Source organism: Ostrea edulis, chromosome 2 (assembly GCF_947568905.1).
Source record: "Ostrea edulis chromosome 2, xbOstEdul1.1, whole genome shotgun sequence".
In the NCBI taxonomy this organism is placed as follows: domain Eukaryota; kingdom Metazoa; phylum Mollusca; class Bivalvia; order Ostreida; family Ostreidae; genus Ostrea; species Ostrea edulis.
The window spans coordinates 53,948,317-53,968,088 of NC_079165.1; the positions used below are offsets into that span (position 1 = coordinate 53,948,317).

Below are 19,772 nucleotides of genomic sequence, written 5' to 3' on the forward strand. Positions count from 1 at the left end.
GAATAATCGCTTCAGCCAATACCCTCAAATCAATTCAATTCTATTTTCATCTATATCAAAGCAAATATTGTTTGAAAGACCTTTTGTTGAGTACTGGTCAAAAAGAAAAACAAGCACACTTTTAAAAGCAGTCTGAACGGGACCCACCCACGATAAACATTTAGTCACATTCTAAACATCTCTAATGGTCTCATACCTGGAAGAACATATGCAGAACAACTCAGATCGGTCCCATAGTAAACGTTCACGTAATTAAATCCAAATATGACGTCATCAGAATAAAAGCCTTTTTTTTTTTTTTTTTTTTTTTTTTTTTTTTGGCATAATCGAAATCTTCACCGTTCTGCACAGTTCATACGACGGGAATCAAAAGATAAATCTGTATACGACTGTTTGGAATGAAAACGATGCAAAATCATTCCATTTGTACGAAAGTGTTTCGCAATTGCATAATCTTTTATACATCAGTGACACACGGAACTAAATGAAAGAATATAACTTACCGTAACCTGTTTAAAATTTCTTGCAATCTTAATCCTGAAAAACAAAATATACTTTATTAAAATTAAATGCATGCACTTTCATCGTACCATCGTCATCGCACCATCGCCATCGCATTATCGCACCATCGACCCAAACCTCGATGGTGCGATAGTGAACTACTTGGCCCTATCCGGATTCCATAATTTTGAAAGAGGAAGTATAATCTATCTATGAACTAAAGCAGACATTTCTCAAAATATGAAAACTTTCAAAACAAGGAAAGTCAATTTTTCACGGAATTATGAACCCGTCAGATAATGGCAAGGCAAAAAGATTTTTATCTTATTTCCTGTTGTCAATTTCTATCGGGGGAGCTGTGTTTACTCTGAATTTCTCGTGTCAAAAGAAAGTGTTAACGAGCAAGATCTGACATCTTTATATCCCATGACAGTAGAACGAAAACACATAGTAAACATCTTTTGTTTTGGAGATTGAAATCACCTCTCTCTCTCTCTCTCTCTCTCTCTCTCTCTCTCTCTCTCTCTCTCTCTCTCTCTCTGTGTGTGTGTGTGGGGGGGGGGGGGGGGGGGAGTAAAAATTCCATTCCTCTGCACGGATTGCCAAAAGTTTGGGGTAGTTAATCCTTTGAAAAATGGATTAATATTAAAGTGTTAATTTCATTTGGAAATGTGTTTGGACTGGTGGTTTGTGGTGAAGTTGGTTTTAAATTAGCTTTAAACGCCAAAATTAATTGAATATGTAAACCAGTTCAGATTAAAGAAGTCTAATGTATTAGATCTAACAAAAGAATGACACCCAATTAAGGCACATTTCCATTGATATGATGGAGGGATCTTGGTCTTTCTGTTGAAAATGTTGTAGTTGAGAACTTCATTAAAACTGAACAAAGAAGGAAAATGGTTGATAGCACAAACGTCAAATTAAACACTGAATAGGGGTCCTAGAAATCGCATAATATCATCAAATGGTTATGAAGATTGTGAAGACGAAGGTGTATATAAGAAGCCTGTTGACCTACTGGCGTTTGGTGCAGAGTTAAAGAAGCAGAAAAAGTATATACAACCCTAATGTTTATATACACTGCAGGTGAGACTCCGTGACTCATTCTCTGCCCTATCGAGTGTACAATGTGGTATTTTACATGAACAGTCCAAGTGCTGTGTTTACATCAAAGCAGATTCACTTGTTGCCGAACAAGGACCCTTTTTGATGCGAATCACCGACAATGTGCATTTTTTGGTATCTTTGTATAAAGAGTCCATTATCCATGTTTCTGAAGTGCACCGCAGACTGAAATACTTGCATGAGATCTGTTTTTGTATTGGCTCTCGTCCCGAGTGTGCTGGGGCGTTACCCTGGGACCATTGGCCCGAGTTGTTTTGACATAAGAGTGACAAAAGAAAGATTTGTGAGCTTGTATTACCATATTAAACTCTGTTTTGCTTAATTGTTGTACTGAAATTATCTTAGAGAAATTAAATTCCTTTTCAATTATAGCAAATGTTTGTTAATTCCTACATATAACTATAAAAAAAGACAAAATATCCCAAGTGCTATATGTTTGTTTTCGAGTGCATACTTCAATCTTGTGATATCAATTACAAAGGATAAGATGTATATGTATTTGAATTACCATAAATAAAAAGATGCCCATGGGTCACAATGCTCACCCGAGTTATATTGGTCCGGATTTTTTTAACCTCTTTATTCGCACTAAAAAATTTGTCCAATATTTATGAACCCACGCTAGCCCCACAGGATCGTGACTTAACCACAACATAGGGTTGTAATGCGTCTATAACAGTATTACTAACATGGTTTTGCTGTTGTGTTCTGAAGAAGTTTCTAAAAAGATTGTCTTTGGCTCAGGTGATCTAAAGAGTCTTTTATGAAATGAGTATGTTTTAAATTAATGGACCTAGTTCATATCTTCTGATAATTGAAAGTACTGAATAGCGCTAAGCTTGTGAAGCTTGGCATGGCCCAATGTTATTTATTACAATAGTTTTGATTGGGCAAAAATAAAGCTAAACGATAATTTAAACGTCAATAAATTCAAAAACGTTATGTATACATACGCGCCTGAAAACAAATAACATAGTGCAGGGAAACTATTCAAATTTTTGAAATTGATAATACAGGGAATGAATTGGAATTTTAAGAATCAAACATTCTTTTCGAAGAATATATCGATGACTTACAAACTTAACATAAAAGTGCTTTGCATTTTTATTCAGTTTGTGAGTAACAATGCTAGTATTTCTTAAAACTAGAAATTCTGAATTTGCAATTTATCACAAACTTGGTGTACGTTTATGCGGACACTGGGTTTTCTTTGAGAACACTTTCTGTATGATTGGGTCTGGTTGGTTCTATGGATATACATGTAAATCGGACACCTACATGTAAATGGTGAACGGAAATGGCTGCAAGAATGAATTGACATTTAACCACGTAAGACACCAGACTATACTGGTCCCCTATCTGATATCTTATCGGATATAGCAGACATCTTTTAAACTTGTTTTCGAAGTCAGTCATCCGGAAACACGAAAACGAAAGTAGAAATCCAACTGGTGATCAAAAACGCAATCGTATCTACTCGTCCATTTCGGCGAGCGAATATTTTCGCTCGCGGAAATGGCCAAGTAGTTACGATTGCAAAATAAATGAATAATAATAATAAAAATTATGCATGGCGCGAAAGATAATCTGTGTATACATCGTAAAACCCCATTTTGTCTACATGCAATTGCGATGTTATATTTGGTATATCATCATTGGTCGATATAGGTCGTTATACAACTGTTCGTCCTAAATAAGCACATGCGCTTAGCGCTTAAAACCCCTCCTCATTCATAAGAATATAGCCACTCTCTCTTATGTCTAATGGTTTTGATGATAAGCATTTAATACACGCTTGAAGGGACTCCACAACCTAAACATGTTCTTCTTTAACATGGTACAATCCCTTTCTTTTCAAACCTTGACCAATATCACTTACAGACAACCGATATTTTCGCCCTATGGCGAGATTTGTTATTTCTAATCCCTCTTAAAGAAAATACACGAAAATTCGTTTTAGGACTTGGAAAAATATAAATCATTTCACACCTTACTTTTTCTCTGTCAGCTGAATGGAACACTGATATGTGGTCTAAATAAACAAAAGGTTTTTATCGCATATTGCGGAAACTCCTCGAATACCAAAACCGATTATCGTTAAAGGTGTATCAATCTTAATCTTTATTTTAAAAAACCGGGTCATTCGGATGTCAATAAACTAAAGAGAAATGGGACATGGTCCAGTCTTTTAAAAAAAACCTAGCAGACATCTATAAGACACCCAAAATAGATCATTTGGAATCACCCATCAAAGGAGGGATTCCGATAAAATATAAAGCTTACCAAAAAACTCGTTTCTAATTCGCACACGGTCTTCAATTTTATCAGCGTAAACAATGATACAGTTAATGAGTTCCAGGAGAATCGTCTGGTACTCCACATTTTCTGTGTTGCGCAGCTCTTCCACTAATGCAGCAAAACGGTATCTCTGCTTTTTAACTTTCTGAAATGGAATAATAACGCTATATTTAGAGGAGAAACGTTCACTGTAGCGACATTACAACATATGCTTTATTAGTATTTACATGGAAATTGTCCATATTTTATGGTATGGTTTACAAGATCAAATATCACTCAATGATGAAGCAAAAACATTCATGTGGTTCTTTAAAGACACACAAAAGATGCATATAATGTATAGCGCAGAAGGGCGTCAGATGTAAATTTCTTTGTCCAAAGATTTACATGCAAACTCGTTTTTAACCATACAATTGAGAAAATTACAAAAAGTTTTAGAATTGCGTGAGATTGCGGATAGCTGAACTCTTTCATAACGAAAAGACTTGAAAACTATTTCTCTGAACTCGATCTCTGCGCTTGACTTGCAGCCCGGCCAGTTGTACTTTTACTTAAAAATTTCATTTATTAAGACGAAAGCATTAAAGGAATGATATCTAAAATATTTAAGACAAGTCAAACGCATGACATGCAACCGAATCCTATTTACCCAGTGCCCAGAAAGGACTACCTGGTACTCCAATATTGTCAAAAGACCATTTATACCACAACACGCGGGACCATATCCACTCAAAGAAAAAGAAAACACGTAAGACGGGGGAAAGAGACTATACCATATCATTGTGTTGTGCCAATTGCCTTCTTGGTTCAAACTTGACCCTTTAATATTTGAAAAATGATATTCTTGAAGGGTTTTGGAGGACTGCTATACAAATTACAATTGATAATTGTCGTCATGTGTCGAGTTTCAGAACGACATGTGTGTCGTGTAGCAATTTGAAACAAAGGTGAGGCAGCTCCAAACACTAGTTGCCTACACCCATGCAAGTTGAAACCATTCTGGTGCACAAATCGTTTTCTTTTTTAAATTCGAATTTCATGACCCATGTACCATCAATGACATTGGTGAAGGAACACGTCTATAATAGCATTTCAATGTTTTGAAATACTGGTATAAAACAAGAGATTTTCAATGAATTTATGTCAGCCTTGTACACTGAACACCGTGGTAGTGTAAGTCTACATGACCAGAGGCTGTTTTCCAAAACGTTAAGCATGGAAAGGTGAAAAAGCTAAATTAGAAAATGATTATAATTTATTTAATGCTTATCCAATATTCAAATGGTATGATCTTATGTATCACAAAATATGAAATGATACCATGATATTATGTACATGATTTTTTTTATCCTTTACGATTGCTTTCCAAACAATGACAGTTTGGGATGTTAATAGAAGAACCTGACCATTGAAAGCTGTACCAATTTAACCCAAATTGTTGTGCGAACATGTGTAATCATTAACCAACGTCTGAAAATGACAACGCGAAATCCCGGGTAAATATAATCAACCTTTCGACCGAGCTGACGTAATACATGTAGTAAAGTATCTGTAAACCGTCCATCAGACAGATATTGTGATTCTCAAAAATCTTTTGTTGTTTACAAACACAGACAACAAAAGCGATTACGAAACTAAAAGTCTTCAATACACATTTCTCAAGACAACAATAAATTCTAAATCACCTGTTGAACTCGTGATACGATGAAAAGAAACAATTAGTTATTCCTAAAGCCATGATGCATTGTATATTCACATACTTAATTACCAACACTAATTAACATTTTCATTTCTCTGTCAATTTTATAAAGACAGATGCTATGATTTGTTCGAGTATTTGCTATATGCCAGTCATGCTTAATTTATTATATAATAATACTTTCATAAGACATAACAGAAAGTGGATATTACAAACTCGGATATCAATTTTAGGATTAGATATTTGGAAAGTGTCAGGACTTCGTGTCAGGTCACGTGATGAATCACCCCTTAACGTCCTGCTCAGCACACACAACAATTGTTTGAAAGCGACTTGTTTTTGGAAGTGTCGATAAAATAAAACGTTCATATTAATGCAAAATGCACACGATTTCGATACTTCAATAACACAGAACATGTTTAATTTTATACAATATAAAGTAAGTCGGGACAGTTTACGCATTACAAACCACGAAGTGTAAACTGTCCTAACTTTCAGTATATCGTATAAATTAGCAAAAATTACTTTCATTCCTTATAATTTAATTAGTCTAGTATATTGCATTTGATATTATTTGATGAATAATTCTAAGAAAATTTGAATTTCATATAACGCCGACCAATATTGACATAAAACAAAATGGAAGCAGAACAAAAACGTATTTGACGTCATTCCTATGCCGTCATATAGCGGGACCACTCGGATCACCTCGGTCGAATTCATCTAGATGCTAGTCTCGTGCAACCAGACGCTCTGCTTTTTCCGTAATTATCCGAAGAGCAGAACGTCTGGTAAAGATACGCGATAACGTTTGTAACGTCAGAGCGAGGCTTACCAAAATTTCGGTATTTAATTTGATTGGTTGATTCAACACACCTTCAAAATAACAACTACCGAAGAAATTTGTAATAGACTGAATTTGCCGTTTTAGTTTAATCATTTACAACTAGAGTGTTTATAAAAACTTTTGTAAAAGGAAAGGATTTATTTGCTGTTCTACCGACGGGAAATGGTAAAACCGTTTTATCAACTTTAGGAGGCAAAAGTTAAAGTACAATTTCCAGCTGACAAAGAGCGTAATTTTTTTTTATTGTACATGTAGTAATGATTTTCCCATTAGTAATCACTAATGAAGGATCAACTAATTAGCATCAAATTTCGGAATTGACTGTTTATGTCAGAGAGAATCCAACGGAAACTAAATTAGCGCTCCCTAGCGGTAACAGTTATTATCGCGTGTCTTTACCAGACTCTCTGCTCGCAATCGGAACTCCTCGAATGTCTCGCGCACTCGACATAGATCTCGGATGTAATACGGTGGCATCCATGAGTGAATTTGATGCATTGCCAATTGGCAATGCATCAAATTCACTCATGGATGCCACCGTATTACATCCGAGATCTATGTCGAGTGCGCGAGACATTCGAGGAGTTCCGATTGTCTCTGCTCGTCGTAGATTTACGGAGACAGCCGAGTGTCTGGTTGAACGAGGCTATCTAGATGCACGGTACCGGAATTTGCCGAATGATAGCGGGACTAAAGGGCAACTTTGTTTATACGATATAAAGAACATTGATATCGTCAAATGAACCAATCAAATTGCGAATTACAAATAAAAATAAACTATTAAAAGAAATTATCAATATGTAAACTCTGGACATTTTACTCACAAACTGAATAAAGGTGCGAAGCACTTTTATGTTAAGTTGTAAAATGTGCGGGGTTTGCACATCGATAAAATAAAATAATGTTTGATTCTTATACTTCCAATTCATTCACTGCATTTACAATTTCCAAAAATTTAAAGGAAGTGAACATGAAAAAAATATTTGTTACATAATAAACTTAAAAGACCTCCTGAAACTAAATAGTGTGGCCTGAATCTAATTTACTTGTTTCTATTACGAGATTTGATCAATTAAACACTCTAAGTTAAAGGTTTATGGTTTATGGAGGTCATCCATTATTTCCCAATATGCATCTGTGCTCTGACGTAGGTGAGACACATTGCTGTTGACTGGGTCACTGTTATACGGCAATTTATGGATTCATATTAGAATTGATGGATAAGGTTTTGGAGCAAAAGGAATTGAAATCAAATCTAATTACAATGCATTAAGAAAAAGAAGAAAACACTCCCACAAATATATCCAACTCCTCCAACTTCTGAACTTACTCAGAAGCATTAGTACTGTTATATTTCAAGATTCCAAATCAATTAATTTTATTAGATTTTAAAATATTTGGAGATAATTAAGGTGACTGTGTCATAAAAGTACTGCAATATAGGCATATAAATTATATATTTTATAATTATTGATGTACATGGACCACAGATAAATTTCGGAGATGCAATTTACAGTTATATTATTTATTTACACTAATAAAAATTACTTATTCAGAATCTGTATCAAAGTCTGAGGTTTAAGAAATCCTTTATAATTGCAGTGCTCTTTAGGAAATACTCCCTTAATTTATGTCACAACAAATGAGGGTAAATTAAAACTACTCTGATTTTTACCTCCAAGAGGCTGACCGCGTCTGACCTAGTTGATAAACTGTCTGTAGGCCATAAAACTTGATAGCATGCCTGCAACAGAATAGTTACTGTATTCTATCACGTGTGTGTGTGTGTGTGTGTGTGTGTGTGTGTGTGTGTGTGTGTGTGTGTGTGTGTGTGTGTGTGTGTGTGTAATTGGAAATATTTACACACAAATGCCATGTTATGTTTAGATTTTAATACATGTGAATACAGAAGGTATTTTTCATTTTCGTGATTTTCTTACTTGTTTAACAAGTTGTTATCAAAGTCCTCTGAGACCCTTCCTCTCTGGATACATAAATCCATGGATAAATGTAAGCTGTATCAATTACTAATATAAAAGGACTTAGACACACCATGTCAAAATATGGGTTTAGAGAACCGCACTTTATGTGTATATCCATGTAATCTGACACAAAATGTTCAAACTCATGACAACAAAGACACCCCTTGATCATGAATGTACATAATTCCTCTCTCATTAAAATCAATGTGCTGGTAATGAAAAATTATTCTGAGAAACAATTTCTTCCTCTGTAACATCAGGTTCAAACTATCCCATATTTAATTCACTTTCTGCTGATGACATTTTAACGTTGATGCTTACAATGTGCCAAAAATGCACAATGTGTCCTACTGACATCAGCATCAGTGTTGCCCTCTAGTGGATGCTAAGAGATAACCCAGCAGGGAGGTAATAATTTTTTCAATATGGCAGCTCCCAAGGATTGAAAAGATTAGTTAAGATTTATGAAATATCTCCCTACTAAAGAAAGCTACATCTATATGATTTTCAGAATTCATTATATACATCAAAATGACAAATTAAAACCCTTAGTCACATTTTCATGTTCACTTCCTTTTAATAGTTTTCCCGCTAAGTCTCCGTACATTACGTGTAAATTCTCGTTCAGTTTTATTTTTGTTCACTCAAAACAGTTGTAATATATAACATTAGAAATATGTAATAAGGATTTTTGTTCCATTTTTTTATTTCATAAGTTCGATTGGTTATAATACTTTAACTACGAATAGTGCTAGATTTAGGTATACGACATAACAATCTATTCTGGAAACTATTTGGGTTTTTAAGTTATGTGTGATTATCCAATGAATCAAGTGAACTTGACCTCATAAAACACAATTGATGTGGACAAATTGTGATGTGTTCTGGTAATCACTTGATTAATTGAATAAATTCAAACGCTATATAGATTGATTTTAAAACATTCAAAAAATATTCCCCAAATCTACGAAGGATTTGAATTCAAGACTAAACGATTAAGGTTTAGTTCAGCGTGTTTTCTTCTTGCAGAATGTGTCCTCTGTAGAGGGTCTGGATTTCACAGATATCGTGATCTATTGTAGTAAGGGTATAAAGGGTCAAACACAACTCTGTATAACTGGGGATAAATGTTAATACTAAATACTCTTAAGAACCTGCGATTACCCTCAATATTAGCACGATTCTCTTATCCGAGACATAAACCAAGTTATCAGAGCCTCTTTCTTATTTCTACAACACGATGAATAATTTATACAAATTAACAAACACATCACAAGAGGCCATATCTCAAATTTGAGAGCGGTTTCATTCAAACAAAATTAAATTTTTACCGAGGGTACATATCTTATCGACTCCCATTTACAGATAAACGTGACAAAGCGTGGATTTTGCGATGACAAGGCAGTGTATCGATATACAGATCTAGACATAAGCTTCCTCATCCTAAGATTAGTACATGCAAACAATAGCATGAAATACAGCCATCAATTAAACCTACTACAGAAAAGAAAAGAAAGAAAACGCCATGAAAATCTAAATATAAAATTGTGAATATTCACTGTCAATAAAGTGGGTCGTAAGTGTTCTTAAGCCAAGGTATATCTGGCGAATGCAGACCACGGTTTGCTTGTAGCAATTTGTGTGATAAAAGAAGATCACAGAGGATTTCTTGAAGTGAAAAGTTTAGAAAAAGACCCGCATTTATAAAACCCACTGTGGTTTAAACTGTTTTTTGGTCCATATGACTTTTCTAGTGGAAAAGAAGTACAGGTTTTATAGTTATGTAATTCAAACCCCAAGTATACTGAAAAAACTTTTAGCATTCCTCCACGTCACATGATCATTTGCGGCTCGTCATTTATATTGACAATCAATCAACTATTGAACATATGCAATAAATAGGAGATTCCTATGTTTATTCGTTGATAGTATCTTCTGTTTGTAGCGCTTGTGACATCATTACAGACGTCACTCGAAGGTTGCTTCGTGTTGCAGACAACCATTGTAATATAATGTCGTCTGCGGGAGAAAAGTTTTTGTTCATGTCACACCAAACTAGTTAATGATATCTGATTATCTGCTGTAAATAAACATCTTAAATTCTAATACAATATACATATGTAAACTGAACATTGTTCTGATGAAGCACTGCAAATGGCACTTCCCGTTTGACAAAATCTTCTTTGCTTACGATTTTAAGATTGTTTACGTGTAACTTTCACATCTTCAGATCTTATTACTCATCTCCCATGCTGCGTGTATCATTAAGAATCGCATATTTAAACGTATATATGCAAATTCAGAATGCTCATACTTTTTTGCAGACCGTAAAACATGTATTCGTAGATCATAAACCGGTTTGGTTGCGCACAGAATTCGAAACCGGTTCATGAATAATCCAATATTTCTTTTTGTATATTTAACCTATTAAGTCACGGTAGCTGTTTTCACACTGAAAATTCAAACTTTCAGAAGATGGTCTAAACAATTTCAATGAAACGTATTGAGACAGATTTGAAACAATTTGACATATATTTGAATGCACAAAATTCATCCAAACTAACTGATACATGAGACTTTTCATCCCATCCTATTCATGAAGTGTTGAATTGTTTTTAAAGTCGGTAAGGAAAATTCAAGATTGGTAGTCACATTTTTTGGGAATATTACTTGTACGTGCAAGGTGAAAGTTTCTCCTCAGGCGCGCCTCATTAGATATTCAAATCATATGAAAGAATACTTTCTGACATAATGTTGTGTCAAAAAGTCCACTTAAAACAGGTTAGGGAGACCAAATTTGAAATTCTAATCTCTTTTCTTGTGCTCGAAATATGCAACGCTAAAACAAACATTAACCATATTGCCACCGGCAATGAATTTCATTCTGGAATGTTGCAATTTCGAGTTTTATAAATTTATCTTCTAGATTTGGATACCAATATACCTAAACATGATTTCATTTGTAATAAAAAAAAAATCAAAAGGGGATTTATTTGATATGTTTCAATATACCCGATTATGCAGACAACAAAGTATAAATAATAAAGGCGCGGGGACATCCATGTTAACATCTGACGTCATCGCAGAAAACCATTAACCCCCTTTAAAATGAGCACAGGCCTTGTCCTTCTGTCATTAAGTACCTCGCGTGCAAAAAAGGATGAGATTTTACGAGATAATATTTTTGTATCTCAACTTTATCTCCTCTCTTTACAAATAAAATCTACCCGCCAGGAGGTTCTTTAAGCCAAATTAATATCCAACGTTTCAAAATTTGCGGAAAGACAATTGAAACCTGGCATGAAAAGATGAATAAATGGAAAATTGATCCGCAAAGATGATAAAATTTTATCTTCACCTGATAAATGTTACATATATGATATTATGATAAAAACAAGGTTACAATCAGTTGTAATTGGGAAAGGTCAAATCTATTCCAATAATTTGTCTGGTAATCATCAACATTTGTCTTTTTTTGTATACGAAGGTTATGTTGCCTGTAAGCTGGTACCAATATCTTCCAATAGATAATCTCCTAATATTCCCTAGTACTTTGATGTGGTATTAATATATATTCAAGCTCGTCATGAAAGTTCAGGCTACTATCAGAATAGTTGACCGTAAATCTTCTAGTTAATACTATGTTTATACATTCACTTAGAGCATTGATAAGATACACAAATCGAATGAATGTCGTTATTTGAATATTGTTGTAATGGTATTTACTGATCACAACGAAAAATGTAGACCGAGAAACAGAGTAAACGCGACGTTCATCGCTCGCTACCAAGAAAGTAGTCGTGCAGATGTGCTTCTTGACGTCACAAAACAGAATAGGGGTCGCCAATAAGTGTTTTAGCAACTTGAACAAGCGTTACTTGTACACATTTGTGTACATAATATCCCAATTCCAAAAGGTCGAAAACGACAACCATTTAGCAAATAATTCGAACGGTAAATACGCTGAAATGAAAAGAATCGTGCCTCGAACTAAATTACTGTAGTCTCTCTCTCTCTCTCTCTCTCTCTCTCTCTCTCTCTCTCTCGTTTAATTTGCATTTTGTTAGTATTGAATTCTCGTAGTGTGGTTGCATTATTTTGAATTCGTTGATTTTTCATAGCAAGAAAACTCATAAATTGTCGTGTGTGATTCTTTTCATGCGAGACTTTTAAAATGTTTCATTCTTTTATGAAGCCATGGTCACTCAGTCGCTATAAAACGATTTGGAAATCTCTCTCTTGATAGATGAACATGACAACTGATAATATTTACATTACAAATGTTTTTGCCTTTGTTATCTTTACAAATTATAATGATAGTCATTTCCTCGAATGCCTTGCAGTTGTGAACAATGCGCGTATGAATCTTGATGAATATAGTACGTCCATTTCAAGGACTGAGTATTCCGACAGAAATGGAAGTAAAGTGTAAATATAAGAAATAAACATCGATTTTGAAAATACGTGATGGTATGAATTACATCGCTTCATGTCGGCGTACTTTTCATGAAGCGTAAAGTATTCCGGTGTGAACCATCGCAGTTCATACCCTCATGTATATGTATTTTCAAAAATGTAATTTATTTGTTAAATGAATGGGAGACAAGAAGGTTCATACCGTAATGAATATAAACATAATTAAGTGATTCATATACATGTATACCCCATGAGTGTGAAATTAAATAAACAATCTGCTAATCTACCATTCAATGTGGCAAATCAGCTGGAACTAAAGTCAGTCTTGGATTTCAGATACTTCTATTTTCAAGGCAAAGAAAACGTTCTTTAAAGGTATTCTTTCAACATGCACAAGAGAGGTCCGGGTCCTTTGTACCTTAGTAAAGCTTACCCGGTAGTGTTCCAGTGCGTCTAGCGTACAGGAGTAGCCGTCTTTGGAGTACACACACAGTGCAGACAGTAGCTCCAGAATCTGCTTCTTAACTGTAACATTGTCTGTGTCTAGCGCTGAAACATAATGTATTTATTAGAACATCAAATCAATTCTTTATATCATCTGTATCTGTTTGTGGAAGAGTTCCAAAATGAATTATTTTTCTGATATCTATAGTAGGTGACTTGACATTGACTATGGCATATAATATAGGCCTACGTGTACAGGATTTCGTTTTCATTTTAGCTCAAGGTAATTATCATGCATACCGTAGATGACTGGCATTGAAACAGGACTTAAACATTTTTAGGGGTATGGAGATAATCTACACTGTTAATAGTCAGAGCTAGGACGTAGCTCGCATTTTAACTTAGTTCTTATAACAGAGGAACTGAGGAGAACATATAAACCTAGTCAAGGTAACAATCTCCTTGTAGTCCGCCAACAGACGGCAAAAGGTCAATCCTTCTGACATCTTACAAGGTGTGGGACGTCAGATATCCATCCCATTCATCAGTCTCTTCACATTTGTAACTTTACTATTTTCTAATTATACGTTCAACGATTCGTTGAGTTGGCTTAGATGGAAACTTAAGTAAACACGACCTTCCTTTACGCATCTGAGACCAGTCGATGTTGCTGGGTCATCGTCATCTATCTCAACTCAGACGATTTTTCTGTTGTCCCCACCTCGCACTCAACGCATGCAGGCCAAAATTTCATTGTTATTTATGGTCCGGGAATATGACATCCCGGGGACATACAGTAAATATATGTGATGAAGGAAAGATTTATGTGTCTCGGACAACTTCATACAACAATGCAATGTAATTTTGTGCGGTAAGGTTACGCTCTGAGCCCACTCTCATCAATATTTATCTTCTATAAGTTTATCCAAACAACTAAAAATCATAAAAGTTAATGAGCTAAAAGAAATAAGATACCAGTCAAAAGCATCAAAGGAATTTCAGTTTACCATGCCAGTGGGCATTGTGGAAATAAGGTTTTATGTGGGTTTTTTTTTTTTTATGGAAACTGCTAACATTAAAAAGTACAATTCACGTATTGATAGACCCATGATGATTTTATATGGGGCATGTGAATAAATGATTTTTTTTTTTTTTAAATTATTCTCTCTAATACAACCTAAATATCAGAAAACCAGGGATATCAAGATCTTTCGTTGTACACTCGACTTGGCTTTAAAATATTTATACCCCACTGTCTGCATGAATTCACTTGAACTCCGGACCCTACGTATGTTTCATACATATGTCATATTTTGGGTTTTGTTTTAGACAATGATGAGCATTTTAATATGAGTCATGATCAAATTAAGATAGGGCCATATATTGCTGCTGGGAAAGACTTCTGACTCCTAGTTTGTAATTAAGTGAAATTTATTTCAACTCGGCTAACTTTCCTCTTGAGCAGAAAGCCTCATGGTTTTGACAGATCATATTTCCGTTTTATCTCTGAAACTTCGATTTAGTCGTATAAATCATTATTTGTAAGGTCATCGATAAGAAATTTCTATTCCTTCGAAAGTGAAAAAATATAGGACATTTACGGTTATAAAGTGCATTGTCTAGAGATATACTGGAATGGAACGTCCTATCCTCAGAGCGTACAGGCAATGCAAATTTCGACCTTGAGAGAAGGACGCCGTGTGTATTGAATACATGGTATCCGATATTCATGAATAATTGTATTGTGTGTGAGATTTGACATCTGTTTCTTACAAAATAGCATCATATTGCAAACTTTAGTGTAAACTCGTCTGAAGTTGAATTTCATTCATAAGACCCCAATTAAGGTCATATTAGGTGATATTTCTTTTCCGCTGAATATTCATGATTAAACACAAAACTAAATTTTATATCAATATGCCCAAGGCGTATATATATCTTGTTTTATACCTATTTAAGCGTCTTTACTCAAATGAAAATGCAGTACACTGCAAACTTCGCCAGGGGCCCGTGGTCAGTAATAAGCCGTGAAGTGGGCAGGTCTCTGGACAGACGTGCCGTATAACAAGAATGACTCATGGTTTATGTGTATGCTTGTTTTGTTGCTTATCTGCTCCACAAATAAGGAGTTTATTTAATGGTTTCAGACAAACAATACACACGCCCAGTAAAAGCAACCCACTTTCTCTACATAGTGATGGTCGTCTTCTTCTGGAATGTCCAAGGAAGATTTTATTCGTATTAAAGTCCAGACGACATCATTATCCGGGGATTTAGAATCCATCATGCAGGAGTTTAACCCCGTTTTGCTCTGACAAAGTTCAAAATTATTTTGTTTGTGCCCAAAATGCCGTTGAATTCTAATGATGTATATAAATCGCTATTGCTCAAGCCATTTCTGCCAAATACATTCAAAAGGGCTGTAATTGAATATTTAAAGTTATTCGTGAGAAGTTAATCTTATATTGCTGTTGGACGTGAACAAGGGTGGCTCAAAACTTGGTTTCAATCAAATTGATCCAAATTAGGAGACAATTTCATGTAAAAGGAAGCCATTTGATGAAATAAAATTGACTTCTTTGATGTGCGAAAGATTGCCGTTTACGAGTTGAGCGGCCTTGAACCTGGCCTTTGCTTGCCTATAAAGCATGTTTTATAAAAAGTAATACACAGCGAATCTGATTAGTTTTTACAAATCTGGTCAATGATCCTACACCATACCGAAAAAAGTACAAAATGCTAATTACTTTGTTTATTTCTTGTCGACATACAGTTAAAAACATATAAAATGAACAGGGAGTCTCTAATTTTGGAGATGGGGTAAAATTCAACAAAATTATACCTGGCACGTTGAAAAAAAAAACTATTTGTACTACAGCAAGAAATTTAAGTAAACAAGGCATTCTGCATTTCAAACCCACGCCATGTTGTCTGAATGTTGTCCTTCTGTGGGGAGGTCAGCAAACAGAAGTGACTTGCCGACCCTTGTTCATTCAGTTTTATGTGGTATCAGTTTTCCTTTCCTCGCTATAGGGAATCCAAGAAGAGCGAGACTGAAAAACTCTGTTATCGTTTCATCAGTTATGACCAAAAATGGACCCAATTCTGTAAGGTTCGACCACCAACTCTGAAGACGAATTTGGGAAGATTGACACTCATGAGTTTACGTGGCCTGTCGCCTTCCTTGTATATAGTGCATAAATATTAAAAAAGAAAAATAACTTTAAAGTTTGAAGAAAAATGTTTATGTTACATGTACATTCCAAATTGTTTTAATGACAACCTGGGGACGTTCTGATGATCTGTTAAGTTGGACTTGTTCTTCAATAGATCTACATGTAATTGTCGACTTCATTATACATGTACATACAGTTAACGAAGCTGTGTTTTTCGTCATGTTGCAAGCTGTTTAATAAACAATGACATTCAACATACGCCTTACATTGCCCTCATCGAAAAATCATCAATGAAAATGACGATACATGTTATATCAGCACACAAAGTAGATACGCATTGAGGTCAAGAACGGGGACATGATAAAACACAGGGATAAATACAACAGACACGGTGGTTACTGTGGCCAGTGTACGATTGTCCCAGGTAATAGTACATAAAATACCACTCCAGAAATACACAAGAACGGACACCAAGCTGTTTCTGGTATGCTTTAGCTACGATTTGTGTACCCAAGAACCATTGAATTCAATACACAGAACAGGAAACAAACCATTCGTACTTGTAATGTTTTTTGGCCGTGGAAAACCAATTATAGGTTGGAGAAGTTGCCCGTGGCGATTTGACAATAACTCGGCAAAAATGCTTCGGACAAGTAAGAACCATGACGATGCAAGTCTCATATAAAATCTATCATAGGTCTGGTGGTGAAGACCATCAAATAAACATGTTTGATAGTTAATGAAGTCTTACTCATTCGAAGTAGGACAGCCCTCAATACGTTTTAATGGCTATGGCTGATAGTAAAGTAGCAAATTTAATAAACCCGTTGTTTTGAACAGAAGAGAGAAAAAGTAGCAAAAAAGTCAGAAATAGAGCAGTTCTACACCATGAATAAACAGTTATCGATATACATGTACTTTACTTTATCGCAGTGAATATCGTCGCCATGCGGAAGTTATCGTTGACTTCAAAACGTGACTTGAAAAGTCATGAATCAGAGGAACCAACAGCGAGTGGGAGATGGGAGGTGGGAGAGAAAATGAAAGTAAAAAGAGCATTGGTAGTGCCATGTAAATAGCATCTCTCAGCAGAAGAAATACTGATCAATGGAGTCTCTCAGCAGAATAAATACTGATCAGTGGAGACTCTCAGCAGAAGAAATACTGATCAGTGGCGTCACTCAGCAGAAGAAATACTGATCAATGGAGTCTCTCAGCAGAAGAAATACTGATCAGTGGCTGCGTCACTCAGCAGAAGAAATACTGATCAGTGGAGTCTCTCAGCAGAAGAAATACTGATCAGTGGCTGTGTCACTCAGCAGAAGAAATACTGATCAGTGGCTGCGTCACTCAGCAGAAGAAATACTGATCAGTGGAGTCTCTCAGCAGAAGAAATACTGATCAATGGCGTCACTCAGCAGAAGAAATACTTATCAGTGGAGACTCTCAGTAGAAGAAATACTGATCAGTGGAGACTCTCAGCAGAAGAAATACTGATCAGTGGCATCACTCAGCAGAAGAAATACTGATCAGTGGCATCACTCAGCAGAAGAAATACTGATCAGTGGCTGCGTCACTCAGCAGAAGAAATACTGATCAGTGGTTTCTGAATTTACTTCCTTCAACTGCTGACTACGGGTGTCTGTGGATTAAGGTGCTGAAACATAGTTGGTATTAAAAAAATAAAACAATAAAAAACTTAGATTTTGACAAAAGCAGACGAAAGTATGACGAAAGCGTAGACCTAGACTGATCAATTGACATATCAGTCAATTAGTTCGGTGAAACTGACAAACTGCTGACAATACCGTGCATTGTGTAGTGCTCAACCTTTCACAACTGACATCCTCTGACCGTCGTGATAGAACGAAAATAAACTTTTCGCAACTATGTCAATGTATGGAAGTTCTTAATTAAGGGCATTAGTTGATAGAGCAATCACTCATAATTGTTTAGATTCTGCTGGTTAAGATCCAAAGCTGGTGCAAGAGAAAAAAGTATCTCTTCTCTTTGTATCTGGACTTCCACTGACGGCGGGCCTCATGTACCGTACTTGTACTGGATAATCCTACTGTCGCTAGAAAAAATCGAGTAAAGTGAATTTTCCTGGTGTCTAGCAAGTCTAGTACTAAAGGCAGAACTACACCATGTAGCTTCTCCATATATATCTGGCCTCCAGCCAACGAGCAAGGATTGGCTATTATCAGAATATTAAACTTATCAAAGAGAAAAAATTAAATGCATCTGTCATTTAAAAAGCGACAAGAAGATTCATGCTTCTATTACTCTCAGTCTTCACACAGACAGGGTTCATATCTATGCATCTCTAGCATGTTTTAAAAAAGTGAATTTTCTTGAGGTCTATCTTATGAAAGCTACACAGAAGTCCCTTTCACGGCAGTTGGTTTTATTCATCACATGCCTCGCTGCATTTCAAGAATCGCACACATCACATAAGCATATTATATAATTTACATATATATTCAAGCGGTAAAATCTAACTATTCAGTTCACGTAGGGAAGAAATATTGAACGTGCGAAAATCATCCCAGTTCCCATCGTCAGCTCTGGGTTTGACATTGCCACATTAAAATATGGTGTCAAATCCTGTTTTTTAAACGGATACATCTTCATCATCCACTGAAGACCCAACATCTTGGTTTGACGCGGCTCTCGTCCCTGTCTATAATTTCTTGCACTGCTGTACAAGTACTGCTCTTTGGCGCCCATTGGTACAAGGTGTTTTAGAATCTAGTGGTGTATAAAGTATCGTCTCTTGTCATGTCAACGATGATGAATTATATGGTAATAATTCTTTAACAAGCGATGGGGAGAGGGGGTTAAATACAGAAAAGTCCTCGGAAAGGGAGGGGGTAAGACGGACATAATGACCAGCATTGTGGGACACCATGCCTTGAAGGGTTAGTCCTGTTTAATTCTCATAGACTTTTCAACTTTTTCAAACTCGATATCCAAAGGACACGATATGACGCATCTCAATGACTTTCAAATTCAAAGTCCTAAATAGGTCAACCAAATATCTTTAAAAATAGATGCAATATGATAAAAAAAATTCGATTAATCAATTTTGACATTTTCAAATTAGTTTAAAAGTTTGACAATTTTATGATAATTGTCGTTCTGTTTCGATTATCTAAATTTCAGTTTGAAAATCTGTATAATTTACAAGAATTTAGATACATTGTGGACAGGTGTTATTTGATCTCTAATGGTTTGTCATTTAAAAAGATTCCGCTCATACATACACCTGCATGTTTTAT

General features: G+C 35.4%; 1 protein-coding gene across 2 annotated transcripts in view; it reads right to left on the minus strand.

Annotated features, from left to right (window-relative positions):
* Positions 1-19,772, minus strand: part of LOC125676553 (formin-J-like) — a 61,642-nt gene that overhangs the window by 13,420 nt on the left and 28,450 nt on the right. The window contains exons 3-5 of one of the 2 annotated variants that reach the window (XM_056154437.1): positions 13,305-13,420; positions 3,913-4,072; positions 504-537 (exon numbers count right to left, since the gene is read on the minus strand). In XM_056154437.1, the coding sequence (XP_056010412.1) occupies positions 504-537; positions 3,913-4,072; positions 13,305-13,420 (310 nt within the window). Of the gene's footprint in view, positions 1-503; positions 538-3,912; positions 4,073-13,158; positions 13,177-13,304; positions 13,421-19,772 lie in introns of those variants that run through there. The other variant, XM_056154438.1, reaches the window with a different exon arrangement.